At 36.3% G+C, this 19,107-nt stretch overlaps 2 protein-coding genes across 2 annotated transcripts; both read right to left on the reverse strand.

The window, feature by feature from the left end:
• Positions 1 to 91: 91 nt before the first annotated feature.
• On the reverse strand, positions 92 to 12,606 carry tmprss9 (transmembrane serine protease 9). Its single transcript, XM_058401696.1, has 15 exons — positions 11,883 to 12,606; positions 10,688 to 10,815; positions 10,259 to 10,326; positions 9,974 to 10,161; positions 9,385 to 9,426; positions 8,588 to 8,701; positions 7,679 to 7,844; positions 6,597 to 6,871; positions 5,253 to 5,398; positions 4,567 to 4,816; positions 3,978 to 4,094; positions 3,298 to 3,466; positions 2,460 to 2,728; positions 981 to 1,117; positions 92 to 872 (listed from the first exon to the last, which is right to left on the reverse strand). The coding sequence occupies exons 1-15, from the start codon at positions 12,013 to 12,015 to the stop codon at positions 711 to 713; spliced, it is 2,364 nt and encodes a 787-aa protein (XP_058257679.1). The 5' UTR covers positions 12,016 to 12,606; the 3' UTR covers positions 92 to 710.
• A 3,243-nt stretch (positions 12,607 to 15,849) lies between these two features.
• On the reverse strand, positions 15,850 to 19,073 carry lsm7 (LSM7 homolog, U6 small nuclear RNA and mRNA degradation associated). The gene is made up of 4 exons (XM_058401706.1): positions 18,928 to 19,073; positions 17,141 to 17,231; positions 16,848 to 16,919; positions 15,850 to 16,289 (listed from the first exon to the last, which is right to left on the reverse strand). The coding sequence occupies exons 1-4, from the start codon at positions 18,931 to 18,933 to the stop codon at positions 16,147 to 16,149; spliced, it is 312 nt and encodes a 103-aa protein (XP_058257689.1). The 5' UTR covers positions 18,934 to 19,073; the 3' UTR covers positions 15,850 to 16,146.
• Positions 19,074 to 19,107: the final 34 nt, after the last annotated feature.

The following is a 19,107-nucleotide window of genomic DNA, read 5'->3' on the forward strand; positions in this document are numbered from 1 at the left end:
ACACAGCGTTGAGATTTGGGTAATTATTGGTCATTCAAGTTTGCAACCTTATTTAGGTTAGATTTGTTTATTCAACATTATTACCCCTCTTTTATGTTTCATATGCAACATTGTCACTTGGCAACATTTCCTGCTTTGCCTATTTATTACAGTTGTATCATAGCTCTTCTGTTCCAAACATTGCAGTATATCTGCAGTACAAACATTAATCATTTCCCTGTACATGATTTGCTCAGTATATTTATTTTTAAACTAGACCAAATTTAGTGGTATCCACATTAATTCTACAGCTGCCTCCAAAATGATTGGCACCCCCAATGAGTGAAACTTAAACATTTGGAGTTGATGTATAGTTTTATTTTAACACAATATTTTAGATCACAAGTTATCAATAGGGAAACTGATTTTGTGTCCTAATTACATTGTATTTTAGGGTTGTAATCTCCTGGTAGTGGTGAGCAAGATTTGGGCTGAACAGAGTTCCAGTTGTAATAGTTGTGATCCCACTGATTGCTGGTGAAGTTACAGGGTAAAAGCTACAGAAAGTACCATGTTAAAATACAACTCACCACATGAGGTCAATCTTTAATGTTCTCAAGCTCCAGTAGAAAGTTTTAATTTTGGAATAAGAAATAATAAATACACAAAATAAATATGCAACTTTTCAAGTAAGTATGCACAAGTAAATGTTCATATGAAGACAAGCATCTTTAAAATGGGAGGTATGTTGATATCCATTCCCTGATGGAAGTGACGCGTGTGTAAACACCGGGGAATCTGTTTCGAGCGCAGCCTCGACCCCAACTAGTCACGCCAGCTATAAACCACCGGCCCCGGGGCTCACGGCATGCTAATGGGCCCCCAGAATCTCCCTGCAGAGAACAGAGCAGACCTGCAGTCATGCATGTGTTTAGGCATGAAATGAACTCAAACTGCAAAGGTTTGACATGTGAAAGATGAAGATGAGAAACGAGTCTCACCAGACATGTATCAATGCCACCTTCCATGGATCCAGCACACATCATGTTGGCAGTCAGTTTTCTGCCGTAAGACTGCTGACACTCTGACTGGTCTATGATACCAACCTGAGCTTTCTGTAATTGATTAGTTAGCTTCCCTGTATAACAAAAAAAAATCAGATGATTAAACTGCAAAAAAGCCAGGTTGTTATTTATAACAATGACAATAAAAGTGAATTGAATTGAATTAATAGGTTTGTTGATAGGTGCGCCAACATCTGAAACGGTGACTATGTGGTATTTGACATAAACCTAGTGTAAATTGTTACATTACTGAACAGATGACACAGAACGATAGCGATTTGAACGTATTTCACGATTAATGATGACAATCGTGGAAAAGTGGACTGCTCTGTTAATACATCAAGTAAAACACCTTGACCATAAAACTCACATGAAGTGGTTCACTGCTAGCAGCAAACACTAGCTTGGAAAGTAAAATGTCAATAGCAATGCTAGGTGGATAAAAATTTAACATTAATACAGTTCTTACACAGTATATTGTTCTTGATAATCAGCCATTATACGTAACTGACAATTAGGGACAACACAATTAAGGCAATAAAAGAGCTAAAATAAAGCCAACAACAAGCTTTCCCTTTACTACAAAACTAATCGATCTAAGGTTATTAATAAGCTAGTACTTAAGTTCATTCAACTAGCCAATATTATAAAAAATGAGACTAATAGCATGTGTCCAAGTATGCAAGTGAACGTATGTAATCAGTATATAACTCATTTCTGGGATCAACCAGTACCAAAAATATGCTCTCTGTTTGAATAAAATGCGATTGATGCAACCGTAGACTTGAGTTTTCTCAGCTAAGTGTTTGAAAGAGCAGTCGAATAAACTTTTTAAGGTGAGTAGTTGTGAGTTGAACAGATGAAGAACCTCAGATGAAAGGGGTCAGTCTTCATGATTATAATACAAGGCTATTTACACTGTTTCTACTCAGAAGATATTTTTTGTGCGGAGTTATATTTACTGAATCATGAATGTTATTATAACTGCAGCGCTGACTTTAGTAAAGCTACAAAGCTTATAGCAGGCTCATATTAAGGTACTCATTTTAATACATCATTCCTGTAGTAACAGCTTATTCATATGGACTTCTAAGGTGGACACTGCATAGAATCTAAAGCCAACAATATACAAATTTTGAACTGTTCATCTCAAGAAGACAAGATATTTAACATTTCTGGAAGGAAGTCTTGGATGTCGGCTCTTTTCAACAGTTTTCTGCCGCAGATAAGGCTTCAGGACTTTGCAGTTATAAGACGAATAAAACACTACAGGTAGTGCTGTCCCTTTAACAGAGTGTTTTGCTCCACTAACAACCTTTTGTCTATGTTCTTAAATAATGACTATAAATAATGTTAAAGAATCTTCAAGATTATACCTTCACATTCAGTAAAACATTAGAAAATATGCTTTCTCACCATCCTCCCTCATTGAGCCCCACCCGGTGATGTAACACTCTGTGCCCTTGAAGAAGCTGTGTGTTGGGGAGGGCAAACACAGCGTCTGGATGGTGTAGGAGCTTGGTGCAGGGATCGAGAGCTGCACCAGAGCTACATCAAAGTCCATATTGCTGCTGTTGAATGCAGGATGCTGGATGATCCTCTGCACTGGGATGACCAAAGCTTCTACACCGGACCTGAGCACTGAGCCTAAACTCACCGTCCAGCCATGTGGGTTTGACTCCTTTCTGGTAAACAACATAGTGTGTTTAAATAACAGCTAGAATAAAAATCAACCAAGAATATAACCCTGAGTAACACTGAGTTAAGCACATGGCTTAGCTTTACCCGACAAAATGATTTTGTATTTAGACTCCACATGGCAACCAGAATTCATGTCTACCAGAATGTATAGCAGTACCTGAAGCACTGCAATAACAATGGAATGAATTGGAATGAACAACTATGACAATGTATATAAATTTAAAATCTAATGAAGTAAATACCAATCTAAACAAAATAAACACTGGACCAAGAACTGATTCCTGAGGACACCACAGTTCCTAACTCACAATTTAAAAAGTATATACTATTTATAAATAATCTGACCCCAGGATTTCCAACCTGGGTTTAATAAACCCATTAAATGTAATAAACACATTAAATTTTATAAATTTAAAAAAAAATACAGACAGTAACTTGAGCTATGCCTTATAGATTGGTGCTTTTTAGTGTGATATCATTACTACAGTTATATGTAAGTCGTATGAAATGAGAGTTGTATGAAGAATTTCTTTCTTTAATGCTCTGTGCATACCTACTAAAGCAGTGAGCAGCTGTAAGGAGCCATTTACAGTGTATAAGTGTAGCACCACAGCGATGTAAACGCTGGAACTGCAGACTTGCCACCCATGGCCATTCCCCTCGACGGGCACTCACACCTCCCACAATCCTCTGGTGGCTGAATTCAGGTCGCTGGCCACAGTCTGGAGAGAGGAATCGCTTGGTCATGTTTTGAACAACTGATTTCAATTTCACTTATGGCTTATGATCACTTATGATTTCACTTATGACTGATTACTTATATACACTACCGCTCAGAAGTTTGGGATCACTCATAAATTGTACTGTTTTTCAAGGAAACACACACGAAATTAGTCTGAATAGAAAATATACCAAAAGAACAGGACATGCTGACATGTCAGAGTTAGAAATAATGATTTTGATGGAAATGAATGTTTTCTTCAAACTTTGCCTTCATCAAAAAAAACACCTTTTGTAGCAATTACAGCCTGGGCATTCTAGCTGTCAATTTATCAAGATAATCTGATGAGATTTCACCCCATGCTTCCTGGAGCATCTCCCACAAGATGGATTGGCTGATGGAGTCTTCCTCCATAGCTGAAATCAAGCTGAAATATGCAAGTGATCCCAAACTTTTGAGCGTTAGTGTAAATATAAGAAGTTTGTTTTTCCAGCCCAAATTTTAAAACTGACCACAGTTTTTCTCATCAGCTTCATTAGAACAGTCAGCAACTCGGTCACACTCTGGGTTGATCTTGCTGATACACACTCCTGCACCACAGTTAAAGTTTCCGCTGCAGTTTACAGCTCCTAAAAAAAGATTATTTGTTTAATTTCACTATTTCATGTTCAGTATATGTGTTTTATCTTGGTCAAGGTTGCAGGGGATCCATAGCCTATTCTAAAGGTGAGGTCAGAATACACCATAATTTAATTTTTTTCTATAACTGAACATTAACAACTACAGTTTTACTTCTGACTGTTAGAAAGCACTGACACTGAGACCTCATCCATAAATGTTAAACAATTGTCTCTTAATACCTAAATAAATGTCTGCAAAAAACTATGATAATACATGACACAAGTACAAGTCCCTTGTTACTATACGTTGTGACTATAGAAACTATAATATTTTATATAAAAATGTAAATTAATCAACACTTTCTGAGCAATCAGAATCCAGACTTTAACAGTGCTGTTGTGTTTTTTAATGCTACATGTAGTATAGCATAATAATGTAACTAGTTTATTATCACATCTCTACCAGTACTTGCATTCCTACCAGTCACCACTGGAGTTGATGTGACAGACTTAACACGAACGATTGCAGTATTTGTTGCACTGCGGGCCGTGGGTCTGTCCTGAGTGCTACTGGGCTCAGCATGGCTCAGGATCCAGTTACGGAGCACAGTGACCTGGGAATACACTCCAGGCTTATTGATTTGTGCACAGCCCACTCCCCAGCTCACTATACCCACCAGGAAGAAGTGGTCAGGGCTGCTTTCACACACCAGAGGACCTCCTGAGTCTCCCTGTGGGGACAAATTGATGCTGCTTCAAACAAAAACAATGCTAATGAAACTTCAGAAGGACCAATAAATATAGAAAAACAAACAAACAAAAAATAATAAATAAATAAATAAATAAATAAATAAATAAATAAATAAAAATAATAATAATAATAATAATAATAATAATAATAATAATAATAATAATAATGTTGTAAAGTAGCTGCTAAACATAAAGGGCAAAAATGTACCTGTAGTTTAGCAACTACATTTCTAAACATGAACCAGCATGGCTTTTGTATCACATTCTCTATTAAATCCAGTCACATGCATTTATGTTAATTATTTAGCTGAATGGCTGTAAGGCTGGAGACACTTCAGTAAGCAAAGAGACTTGAGTTAACTAGAGTTAACTCTAGAATATGAACTAGAGTTAGTATGGACAATAATGAAAAGAAACCTGGCAGGAGTCGACTTTTCCCTGCAGGAAGCCGGCGCATATCATGTTGTTGGTGATGGCTCCTTTGTATACAGATGAACTGTTACACACTTTTGAATCAATGATCTTCACCGAGGCTTTTTGGAGTGTAGGAGGCACCTTGCCAGCTCACAAACACACAGAGCCATAATGAAGGGTAAAAATACAGATGACAACAGAACTTAAAAATAAACTTCAATGCAATGTTATCTATTAGTTAAGATCAGTTTTATGTCACAAGTAACACGAAAGAGCTAGCTAGTTAGTTTAGATAATTATTATGCTCCAGGAAGAGTTTGAGTTAATTTTAAGCTGGGTTTAAATTTAATATGAAGATTAATGTGTCACAAGGAATGTCCAAGCTGTTGAAGAGTTTACTTCAGTCATATTCTAACAGATTAGTGCATCTTGATTTGCTAACTGGGTAAAGCTGGAGCTTTGGTTAAATTTGACCAACCAGTGGCAAACCTGAATCTCTGGCTTCACCACAATTGTTTAGCTACCAAGAGCTAGCTTGTAAAATTAATGACACAAATGACATAATTAATAAATTGTTAGCCAAAGATTACAGATCTTTCTAGAGAACCTTTAGCTGTGTATCCTAATAGTTAGGATAGCCTAATATTAATTAGTTTTCTAATTTGATTAGCATGCATAATTGATGTTAGCTGAGCTAATGAGTATGCTAGCTTATGTATGTTCCTAAGCAGTACACTGAGACAAAAAATATAAAGAAAGGCTACATATTGATCACCAAATTTGGCAATTTATTAGTGTCTCAAATAGGTAGCCCAGTGTTTGCTATTTTGCTAGCTGTTTAACATTAAACATTATATATACATATATACATGTAGCAACAATAGTGGTCCAACAGCAGGAACCTATGCTCTCATTGCCATGGCCTGGGTTCGAGTCCCAGGCAGGGTGCCAACCCAGCCACTGAAGAGTTAACTCTCAGTGCAGGCCCCAAGCCCGGATAAAAATGGGAGGGTTGCGACAGGAAGGGCATCCAGCGTAAAACCTGTGCCAAATCGTGCGGACCGCTAAGAAAAACAGCGGACCCTGCCATTACATGGGACAAATGCTAGGATTAAAAAAAATGCATCTGCAGCCTGTAAAATATGCAGAAATAATATTAAGTAAAAATAAATATCGTTTTGCACTATTCCTATCCAAGTTATTGAACCCTCAGCCCATCACTACACTGTAATATTGTGCTTAATCACATCCTCTTTACTTGGGATGATATGGACAATATGGATATATATGATACATTTTGCACATGGTTTCATCCTGGATTATATATTACCCCTTATCTCCACTCACTGCTGTCCTGTTTGATGGCTCCCCAGCCAGAGATAATGCAGTCTTGTCCTGGACTGAAGATGTGGGATGAGGACGGGATGCAGATGGGCTGGATGTATGGAGTGAAAGTCAGCGGCTTTTCCAGCTCCAGCACAGTCACATCGCTGTCTGTGTTCATGGGGTTATAATGTGGAGAGACGATCAGAGACTTGATGTTTACTGTCACTGCTCCTTTCTCCACACCACTCAGTAAACTCGCTCCGACCAGCGCCGTCCAGTCCTTCGGGTTTTTACTGCTGTATGAAACAGGAGAGACTCATTTAATAAAAATTTACGAAATAATAAAGGAGCTTGTGGTTTAGTGGTTAAGTGATTCAATGGTTTAGAGGTTTTTTGTTTATTCTGATAAATTATGTATGTATTTTCATTTACAGTCATATTCCAGGCTTTTTTAATTGAGTGTTTGAGAGTGCTTTAGTGCTTAAGGAGTTAGAGTTTCAAAGTCAAAGAAGCTTTATTGTCACTTCAACCATATATAGCTGATGCAGTACACAGTGAAATGAAACAACGTTCCTCCCAGACCAGAGGTGCTACACATAACACAGACAAAGTACAGTGATGCAGACAAACATAGAGCTAAACATAGAGATAAAGTTAAACTGTTCTTAAGATTTAGTGGTTATAGTAGTTAATGTTTCAGTAGTTTAACAATTAAGTGGTTGAGGGGTTTAACAGTTAAAAGAAAGAATGGTTTGGTAGTTTGCTGATTGAGAGGTTGAGGGGTTTAGTAGGTCACTGACTGAGAGTTTGAAGGGTAAGTGATTTAATGGCACATTGTCTGGACAAGTGTTTTGATAGTTTTATGGTTTGTTGCTTAAGGATGGTTGGTAGTTTGGTGGTTAAATAAAGTTGGTTGGTTGAGGGGGTTTAGTAGTTGAGTGGTTTTTGGTTTAGTTCTTCAGTGGTTAGTGGTTAGTCCTTTAGTAGTTTAGTGGTTGAATAGTTCAGTGGTTAAGCGGTTAATGGCTAAAGGGTTTTATTAGTTGAAGGATTAAATAATTTACCTGTTAAGAGGTTTAGCTTTTGATGAGTTGAATACTCACCTCTCAAAGCAGTGTGCAGCGCTGACCAGCCAGCGATGGTTGATGATGGAGCCGCCACAGGTGTGACGGCCATGGAGTCTTAGACTCACCTGCCAGGGCAAATCACCGTGATGGGCGTTTTCACCCCCAACAATACGACTGTCCACCACCAGCTTCTTGCCACATGCTATTCATAACAGATGACATGGATTCAGATAAAATAACATTTAGGACTGATTATTTTATACATGAAACAGATACAGTCGAGTGAATGAAAACTTTTTCTCCAATAACGTTTTTGAATACATTTTTTATATTTGTAAAAATGAAATGTGAGTAAATTCACTGAGTGACTATAAATATGCAGTAGTTTTGCCATCATCCTCTCTGTCTGTAGACCTGATTTGTAAATTTTTTTCACCTGAGGGGATCCTGAAGCTGTTCAGATGATATGAAGGCAATTAAAAAGGCAAAGTATGGGTCTATAATTTATAAGAAACAATTATCACATACATAGAGGAAGCTACAAACTTTTGACCAGATACAGTATAGAGTTTTTTCATTGTAAAATAAATAACATACACAATCTGACTTAAACGTCAATAAAATGTAAACGTCTCTGAAATAGGACACAGTAAATGTCTGGTTGCTATAAATTAAATGTCCTGTCTCCTTCATTTTGTACTTTTAGCATAAAGACATTTTTTCCATGACTGTATATAGAGAATAGAGAAATCCTAATTATTTAATTATAATTAATTTAATAGGGATTGTCTGTGACTAACAGAAAATAACAGAAGCCTGTTCATTTTTCTCTGTACTGATGTGGAAATGCACTTCTCATGAAGCAGTAAATGATGATGTGACCTGAACTGATAAAGTGCTATGATAAAGTGATATGTCAGTGTTATAGAGGGAGAAAATGCTCACAGCAGTACGTTTCGTCTGATTCATCAGCACAATCTGACATGGAGTCACACTCAGGATTAGGTTTAGTCACACACTCCCCGCTGGCACAGGTGAACATGCCATCAGGACATTCACCTGGTATTAAGAAAATCAGCATGCTGTACATTGGTCTTATAAGGCATAAGGTACAACATTACCACTATAAAGTTACACCTAGCTGACTAGCCTTTAAAAATAAGCTCCACCTTTTCTGTTTAAATTATGTATGATTTGAGAGATGGCTTTTAGGGCAGTTCTGTTTTAGCTGCGGATGGAGCTAATTCACGGGTCAGAAAAATGCAGGTAGAAAAGGCTGTTATGAATAAATCATCCAGAAGAGTAAATCATTTTACAGCAATGAGGTTTAGAAGACCTTTAGAAATGTGAAGTGGGTGGAGCAACTGATATGAATACTTTGAGTTTAAGCTTATACAAATTAGAAGGAACATAGTTTGGCCAATAGATGTAAGAAATATGGGAACATTGCGTTTTGTGTTCCTGATGTGAAACTATATATAAAGTTCCAGATAGTTTTTACTTGTAGTTATTGAACCAGCCACATTTCAGAGGTGTTACTTTGGTGCTACGAGATTAGTGTTGTTGTTGACCTTAAAACAACACTTTTTAGACAACACCAAAACGTATATTCGTCTTTGGCTCATTTTAACGCTATAAATCTAATTGAATTTTAGTGGGAAAGCTTCCAGCTCTAGAAACACGTTAAGAAATTACAAACATAATATAATGATGAGGAAGAGTATAATGAAATCCATTCTTACCTGCATCAGAGCTGATTATATTGAATGACTTTTCACTAGCACCTGAAAATAAAAAAAGCAGAATATAATAAAACATATAAGAAATAAATATATATGGTCTCATCTCAATGAGATCCTACATCCTGAATTAAATCATAATTTGATTCATAAATCAAATCTGCTCAGAAGGTGTTGATTTTTTGTGATAGTTGCTCTGACAGTCTTCACACTATGACAAGATTCGGGTTAATATTAATGTGCTTGTCTTAATGGTTTGTTTGGTAAATGCTCCACATAAAAGTCTGCGTCTGTGTTTTGTAAGGGTCAGAGGTAAAGCTGTAACATTTTCTGACATCTTCAGGACAGAGGAGTTTACACTTTGTGGTTTCTTTTAAGAGAAAATAAAAGAGAGGTGAGGAAACAATTGTTTATAGCTGCTATAATGTAAATAAGAACAGGAGCTATCTTGTTTACAATAAATGTAACTATAAACGCATAAAATGTAATGTTCTAAAATTCTAATCATTTGCTAATTGCTAAAAAAAAAAAGAGAACCTAAACACTTCAGGAGCAAAAGTCTAAAATGAATTGTCCCAGAAGTTGCTTTTACCCAGAAAAACGATGCTCTGAATTTCTCCAAATTCAGGAACGGTCAGCGGATTTGGATTGACTAAAGCCTGAAAGCCGTACTGAATCCGCTCCTGGAGGACGCGGTCTGTGTACTCTGTAAATTGTATTTGAAATTTGGTCACTCTGAAGACCAAACGAAATGTTGCCATCACATTATTACTGATGTTCCTGAAACACACAGAAGCATGCAGGATGAAATAAAAAGATGCTTCCCAAATGTCAGTTATAGAAATATCTGGAAATATATATTGTGTATCACACCTACCCGTATGCAATGACATGGCACGAGACAAAATGGGGTGCAATTGATGATGTGAGGAAAATATTACACATCTGTAGGAAAAGAAAATGTATTTTAAAAATGTTTTATCATTAAGGAGTCTCGTTATCTTCAAGAGAGTCTGGTGATGGTGTGTTTATAGCTACTATAACACAAGCCATAACTTGTTTGACAGATGTTCCACCTTAAACCGATCAAAATTATTATCTGTCATTCTTTAATAAATAAAAAAATGTTTAATGTTAGCATTTTTTCTGGTGTATAGAATGAATAAAACACTGCAATAAAAAAAAAAAAAAACTTTGCAGAACATCTGATTATAACTAAAGTCCCATTGATCAGACTTTCGGCTGTAAGACATTACACATAACCAGATTAATTCCTTTACATTCTCAGCCTTTGTCCTGCTCCTACCTTCGTTTCCAAAGTGGCTGTCAGGACTAAACTAAATGCAGATGTTTTATCTTTGAGGTCAGGTTTGTACTGCAGGCCTTTTAACTCCACCGTGCCCATGAAGTAATGCTCTTTCTGCACCGTGTAAGCTAAATGGGATAAACAGGAAAATGAATCAAATGAAATGTACATTTCTCCATGTCAAACCAAATGTTCTGCACTGGGGCTAGAAAGTTAATATTGCTTATAATAAATATTGTGCAATAATAGTCTATTTGTAAATCATCCCACAATCAGCTTTGTGGAGTTGTTGATATTGTTTCTGACACAGTGTTATTTTAAAAACAAGAAGAAAAGAGATAAAAACAATAGCATAAGGATGTTGTCTTCCTCATAAAATAATTTTTTGGAAAATCGCTAAAATTTTGCAGCTGACACCACAGACTAATTTACATATTTGTTGAATCATCATGATCATCAAACCATTAAGAAAGCTGATTTTATGATGAGACCAAGAATAGAAGAGTTTTGACAGAATACCATTATTTTCTGAATTATTTATAATACAGTTTAGAAATCAGTGTTAGTGGGGAAACAGACACATAAAAAAGTTTAAAAATAATTTTTAAAAAATGTGTGCAGGTGGACAATCAGTCGTGATCAGTGATTGGTTGTTGGGAATAATGGAGATCTGTGATTGGTTGAAAAAATATCAACTTCAAATCAGCATCTCAGTTGTTTTCTCAGTGTATACAGACAGCAGCTGTAATGTGAGCTGGAGAGCCATATCAAGTGCAGTTGATAACAATTGATAACATCTGCTCAGATAGTTGCTAGATATGTCACTAGGATCCTTCTTTTCTTAAAAAAAAAAAAATAGAGAGGTCAACGTAAAACGTTGGTACATCTAGTGCATTATGTTAGCAGCACAGGTCAGACAAAGCTAGGTAGGTGTGGCCTAAAGTTTAAAGGTGAGATTGAACTTTAAAAGTAATTCAGATAATATTGAGGTTCCTATTTCAATATGTACTTTTTCCTAGCTCTAGTGCAAAACTAAAGCAACAACCGTCATTATACAAGATGTAGCTGATAGCTTGAGTTAACGTACTTTCTGTATATTTCATTTTAGGCTAAACTGTTCATTGGAGACCTTAAAAGCAATTAACATTTCCAGATCTTCTACATTCTGGTCACTTTTATGCACTGCATCACTCACCTATAACAACACCTGCAAAAGCACAGGTGATGATAATCGCCAAGATGGTACAGAGTGTAACGTATCTGCACACAGAGGACGATGGAGCGGGAGGAGGATCAGCCTCAGGCCATTTACTCTGCTGCTGCTTCATTTCTTTTTTAGTCTGCAGAAATCTGAACCTCTGAGATCTGCAACACAAACAAAGTTCAGTGTGCTACAGTTTCATCCTGATCTTTACTGCATTGTTATGCTGTCTGCTCACACACCCTAGAAATCACTAATACTGTTTCAGCTCCATGTCACTGTGATAACCTCAAAATATTCATCCTTCCCTTTACTTAAAATTTAGTCGATTAGGGAAGACAAATTTGCTTAGTGAAGAATGAAACACAAAACCAGCATGATGTGATGAAGCAGAATGAGAGTCATGTGAGCAGGTGAGAGTCATTCTCTCACCAGCCTCTTTTTTTAATCCCTCATGAAGATGATAAGACCAAAATATTTGCAGTAAAATATTCACTGTGAAGTTTAGCTTGTGTTTATAGATTATAGCAAGTTCTAATGTGTCCTGTTAGACCTGGATGTGACTCTCAGGTGGATATTTACACAAAAATCAGACAGCTAACACATCTCATTTCACTGAAATTTGGAGGAAATGGGAAAAAAATACGAGTCTGTAAGGGCACCCACTCCATGTGCGATCATGTCTTATATAATTCTTAATACTTTAGGAATTTGGTGGAGAGAAAGACCTGCATCATGTTCATGATCTGTGGTTTAATGGGGGAAAAAAAACAAAAAACAAAAAACAAATCACATGACTGGAAATAAGTTCGTAGATTCAAATTTTGGTAATAAATTTTTTTTGACCGAGTTTTTCTACAAAAGCCATATATATAATAACCTATGAAAACATTCATTCCATTCTTTAATGCTTTGTATATTATTTTATTTTAGATAGATGGACATACTTTATTGTTCCATGAGGGAAATTCTTGTGTTGCAGCAGCTTAGTCAGTGACAAGATACAACACACACTAAAATATAAGACTTAGAAGAAAACTTTAATTATAGAATACAATAACTTAAATTAAAATAAAGTAAATCTATCTATCTATCTATCTATCTATTAGTAGTAGTAGTAATATTTATACAAAGACATTATAATTGATATCATTGTTTAAAATGCATTATAAGGCTTAGATTTTATTTTAATACCTGTCTGGTATTATTTATTTGTGAAAAGCAAAAACTACACAGATCCTGTGATGTTCTGTACAAATTTGCTTGCTTTCTTTGTTACTGGAGTTATGATGTGTTATGAATATAACTTCAATATCGTGTTTACATCCCATAATGCAGAGTAAAGATAAATAATTCCATATGACATTATAACTTGATATGAATGTACTTGTTACTCATTATAACCATGAGCATCATAGAAAGTGTGACCAAATGTTTTATTTTACCAGCATTTTTGTTTATTCGCTGTTAGATGCTCAGGGTTAACTGTACCAAGAGCTTTTGATATTCAGTCTCTAAACAAATCATAATGTTTTGATATATAGCAATTTACTGACCCTAAGCATTATAAACAAAAAATACCCATATGTTTAAAATCTTAGCTTATTATTCAGGTATTCCTCGTAAAGCATGCTACAGCGATACTACTAGGTAAATGTGTTGGAAGAGTGAGGAATGTGTTTACAGAGTTAAATGCACTTGGTGTATAATTGGGGACATGTTAAACGTTGTCCCTTGTCCTAAGGGCGATACGAGATATCTCTGTCATCATATGAGCTGGACATTTTGAAGAAATGGGTACCCATCAAGAACGGCATCAAAGCATGTGAAAATACATTTGATTGTCACTTTATAGTATTGACTACATAAATACCAGATGAATTTGACAATATTCAAAATGTTTTCATTTGTTGTTATATCACAGAAAAACAGCCATAAATTCACTCTAATAGATCAAACATGAAAAATCTACAAAGATCTAAAAGAAAGTATGGGTTACATCAGAAGTGAAGATGTGTAAATACTTCAGACTCAAAATCAAAGGTGAAATTTGCTTTTCTTTTTTATTTTAGATCTAAGAGCATCAGAGAAATCATCATTACTCACCATTGGTTCCAGCTCAACAGTGAAGTCGACACCTCTTGTTAAAGAAGTGGTGAAACACTAAAACCGCTTCTTTAAGTTTAGTCCCTCTTTTGGGTGTGTAACTGTGTGGGACAGTCAAAACTATCAGATATCTGGCATCCTCCTCCCTGCAGCCAGAGCTTTTCAGCCACCTGTTCAGTGCAGCTAAACCAACTGGTCACACCCATTACCTTTGTAAGGACCTTCCATTAACATAATGATTACTGTAGCTCATTAATGTTACCCCAACCCCTGAATCTTAACTTAATTTCTGTAACCAAAAAGAATTATCGCAGCTTTTTATTTTTCAAATAAAAGCTTAACATTTTCCATTCATTTTGTAAGACCAAGAATGGAACTCACTCGCTTTGTCCTGTAACAGCACCATGTTTTTGGGAGGTGAGGGGGAATCCCAGAGAACACAGAGAAATCCTATACAGTCACGGAAAGATTGTGTAAAACTCCACACTGTAAAATATGACACCGTCGCCCCATTAAACTATTTCAACTTATTTCTCCTTTTTAAGTCCTATCATAATGACATGTTTTAAAAATTGAACTCAAGTCTTATAAAATGAAACTAATCCAAAGACAATGATTTATCTTTCTAAAATGGAAAAGTAATCCATTGTCTTAACTAATTATGAGTTTAGACAAAGGTTATCTTCAAGTGTTTACTTATGCTTTTAAGGCAGCAGGTGAACTTTCATTTCTAATTTGTTTTTATTTCATTTTCCACCATTTTGTAATGTCTTGCAGTGCATACAGACAGTAAGCTGAGCTCTGATTCCAGCCTGGGATCTGCAGCTGTGAAGCAGATAAACTAACTATCAGCATCTGCTTCTTGCTCCACATATCTGTATTCACTTTTACACTGTAATCCACTGTCCACGAAAGATGGAAAAACCTGAGCGCTGGCATGGAAGAATAAGCAGAACAATCGATTCAGCTTGGAATTGCATGTTGGGAACTTTGGAAACATTCAGTGTGTATGAATTTTCTGACAAACATACTCATGTTACAGCAACATGGCAGTTCACACTTCACAGCAAATATCTGAATCATTTCCTACAGTGGTTGATTGGTACAAACAGGTTTTAACAACTTAAGTTGATTGAAATCACATTTAGTGGAATGTAATAAATCCAAAGATGAACAACATTCGCTGAACTGTCTTAAATGTTGCTTCTGATCATGCACTAACCATGCAGAAATAAATTTAGCAAATTCAGAAAACAAGGAATCTTGGAATACATTCAGATCAGAGTCAGGGGAAAATGGAGGTCATTAAATACAAACACTGACACTTATCTGTTCTATTATTCCAAAATAATGTACTTGTATATAGTTCCATCCCTGATGAGGACTAAGTGATGGTGAGTACATTTATAAGGCTACGGTAAATAAGTACATAAACACACAGGGGTGGAGCAGCTTTAAACAATTGTTTAAAAAGATTACTTTATAAATACCTCAGTTCTTTTAAAAGCCTCTATTTGTTTTAAAGCTTTTAAGAGCTTAACACTCAGACTCATCTTAACACATCTAAATAACAGGCTGCATCCCGATTATTTTTCCACTCAAGTGCTGCATTCCTACCATAAAAGCAGCTAGATTTTATTCTCCAAATATCTGGCACACAATTCCTCTTGATTCATGACATCCTGTCTACCGCTTGTGGGAAACTAACATCCATTTCATGTGAGAGATTGGTGTATTGTGTGAACGTGAAGGTGCCATAATTCCACCATATTATGTCCTGCCAAATCACTTTGTAGTGGTTTTATATCATCTGCAACAAAATGTGAACAAAATGAGAAAGCACTAACTCCAGAAATCTTATGAATGTCCAATTTAATTATAATATTAAAATAACAAGTAAAAATAAAGTTAGCACTATGTGCAGTCATATGTAATGAGATCACTTGACTTTGATACTGTTTAATTCAAAACCATAACCAAACTAAAAGATCTCCTGAGTAAAGTTACAGCCAGGAAAAACAAAACAAAAACACTATGTTACACATTATGATAACCAACATCCACAAATTTGGACGCAATACAGACTCTTGCTCAACTGAAACTTGTTGTAGAAAACAGATACAATCCTTGTGTGTGTGTGTGTGTATACATGTTAGCCGTCCTGCTGCTGTATGAAGGGGTTGGGAATGGCCTCCATGCCGTCTTGAGGACAAATGAGGACAACAGCCGTCCCTCGACACACAACGAGGCCGAGCTGCCTGGTGTCCTCCGTCAGTTTATACTGATCATCCGGGTCTGTACAGGGGGGAAAAAACACACACACATCCCCACTGAACCCCAATGATGCAAACAGATTTATTTTGTTGTTTTATTAAAAAAACACTGATGTAAAATTCATTTTTTAATTATTCTATGAATGCAGCACGATGTCTGTTTCCATAATGAGTGATCTTATCTATATTGATGATATCTGATTATAGAGTCCCAAAAACCTGCCCTACAACCACTATTATAAGTTTAAGTAGAAGTCATTTGTAGCTGATGAGTTTTATACAATGGCCTGTAAACACCTTATCAAAGACAAAATATTAACAAATCAGAAACAAATCTTTCATGACCCTCAATTTTTTCCTGTGTCAGAAATGAGTATGAGCTGTTCAATAAGGAGCACTCCATGTTTTGAGTAAAGGCACACTTACAGGACACTGTAGTTTTCAATTTAAAAAATAAAAAAAACACAAACTCTTTTTGGTTTTGTTTAATGCAAGGAAATGTGGAATATGTTTTTAACCAATCTGTTATAAATTAGTAGAGGAATGTTATCTGAGAGCCTGGATGCTTGTAAGTACTCACCACGCATGTACTCAATTGTGCCGTCTAACACCAGGTTCAGCAGAGGATCAAACCCTTTCAGGACGCCACTCGCTGTGGGGCGAAAGGCATTAGGTCTTAAGAAAACTGGCTTCAAATAGTTTTACACATCACCCTATACACACTCTTGTGCATATGTGAAATGAAAGAAATGCTGATGATAAATAAAAAAAAAAAAGAAGAAAAAAAAAGGACTGGACGTTCACTTAAGAAATGTCAAACCCCCAAAATAAAGAAAAGAAAAAAACTTGTTATAGCTAACGTTCATCACATACCTTCACGTCCACCCTGGAATTTTACTCTAATGGTTTTGTCGATGTACTTTGACAAGTCAAATATACTCTCCTTCTTCTTCTTCTCTTTATCCTGTAACAGCACCACAGCAGAATTCTCAGTGTCACAGTGATACAATAGTGTATCCTCACTTTCTCAAACTCTTAAAGGATGCACAAACACTGACATACAATACTACATATTAGTACATGTCACACTACTGAACTGAAACAAAATTAATGTGCTCCGAATGTACACTTATATTGCCAAAAGTTTTGGGACACCCCTCCAAATCATTCAATTCAGGTGTTGTTTTTCAGGGGTTGGACTTGGCTCCTTGGTTCCAGTGAAAGAAACTCAATGCTTCAGCATACCAAGATATTTTGGACAATTTCATGCTCCCAACTTTATGGAAACAGTTTGGGGATGACCCCTTCCTGTTCCAACATGCCTGCACACCAGTGCACAAAGCATAAAGACATGGATGAGGGAGTTTGGTGTGGAGGAACCTAACTGGACTGCACAGAGTCCTGACCACAACCTGATAGAACAACTTTGAGATGAATTAGAGCAAAGAGCAAGACCTTCTCGTCCAACATCAGTGCCTAAGCTCTCAAATGAGCTTCGAGTGGAATGGTCAAAAATTCCCATAAACACACTCCTAAACCTTGTGGAAAGCCTTCTCAGAAAAGTTGAAGCTGTTATAGCTGCAAAGGGCGGGCCAGCTCCATATTACATTCATGCGCATGTAAAGGCAGATGTCCCAGTTTTAGCCTGGCTTGCAGTCTCCACACTAATTCATCCCAAATGTGTTCTATTGGGTTGAGGCCAGTCAAGTCATGTTGTAACAGGAAGGGGCTGTTCTTACAAAGTTGGGAGCATGCAATTGTGCAAAATGTCTTGGTATGCTGATTAAGAGTTCCTTTCACTGGAACTAAGGGGCCAAGCCCAACCCCTGAATTCAATGATTTGGAGGGATGTCCCAAAACCTGTGTATTTCACGATTAGCGACTGCAGTCAAAGCAACATGCAAACTGCTCTGTGAACATAAACAGACCCTCATTCAATTCAAAAGGCTTAATATTACACATGGACACAGAAAATGAAAATGTTGCTGTATCAAGAACACAACTGTCAGTGATGGGCTGCTGGAATCTACAACCTGGATCAACCTCACTTCTCCACATCACTCTTTTGTTTGTTTGTTTTTGATATTTGTTGGTAGATGTTGAATTCTGTTCCACAAGAGTCCAAAACAATCCACTTTAAGACTCGAACACTTTGACGTGGAGCACATATACTAAGCACAAATTTCTACTTTCTTTTAAAAGTCCTTTATACAGTTATCCCAGCGTCCCCATACTCTAGGCCTGGAGAAATTTGCACAAAAAAATCCCAGCTAAATAAAATAAAATCCCTGATACTTTTCAATAAAAAATCGTGATGCTGGCTGGAGAATCTTATGTGCTTTTTTTTTTTTTTTTTTTTTTTTTTTTTTTAAATACAGCATTTCTATTTAACAACAAAACACATTCATAATTCAGGAACATGAAGAGCAGAAAAAGCATCCTAAAAAGATAATAATTGCCGTTACACACAATACATCGTTAGCACGCTGGCTAACGTACATTCCCTTAACGTCGTTAAAATAACGAAACGGTGAGCACAACGTTAGCTTTAAAAGATGCGATCGTATATATTTATAACTACAAACTCTGTTTACAAATACAAAGAGTTTACACTTTTAAACTCAACTTAAACAGAAATGGAAAGCGAGCATGCTACTCACCGCCATGTTCAAACTTCTTCCTGGACCGCTTCTATGTGCTTCACCTTTGACCCCTGACGTTCCACCAATCCTGATCTGGTTTGCTTAACTCTCTATTTCTGGGGGTTTCTTTATTTCTTTTTTCATTATTATTTTAATAAATAATGAATAAACTACGAAACAACTGGCACATGTATGTAT

The sequence above is a fragment of the Hemibagrus wyckioides genome, linkage group LG10 (assembly GCF_019097595.1).
Source record: "Hemibagrus wyckioides isolate EC202008001 linkage group LG10, SWU_Hwy_1.0, whole genome shotgun sequence".
In the NCBI taxonomy this organism is placed as follows: domain Eukaryota; kingdom Metazoa; phylum Chordata; class Actinopteri; order Siluriformes; family Bagridae; genus Hemibagrus; species Hemibagrus wyckioides.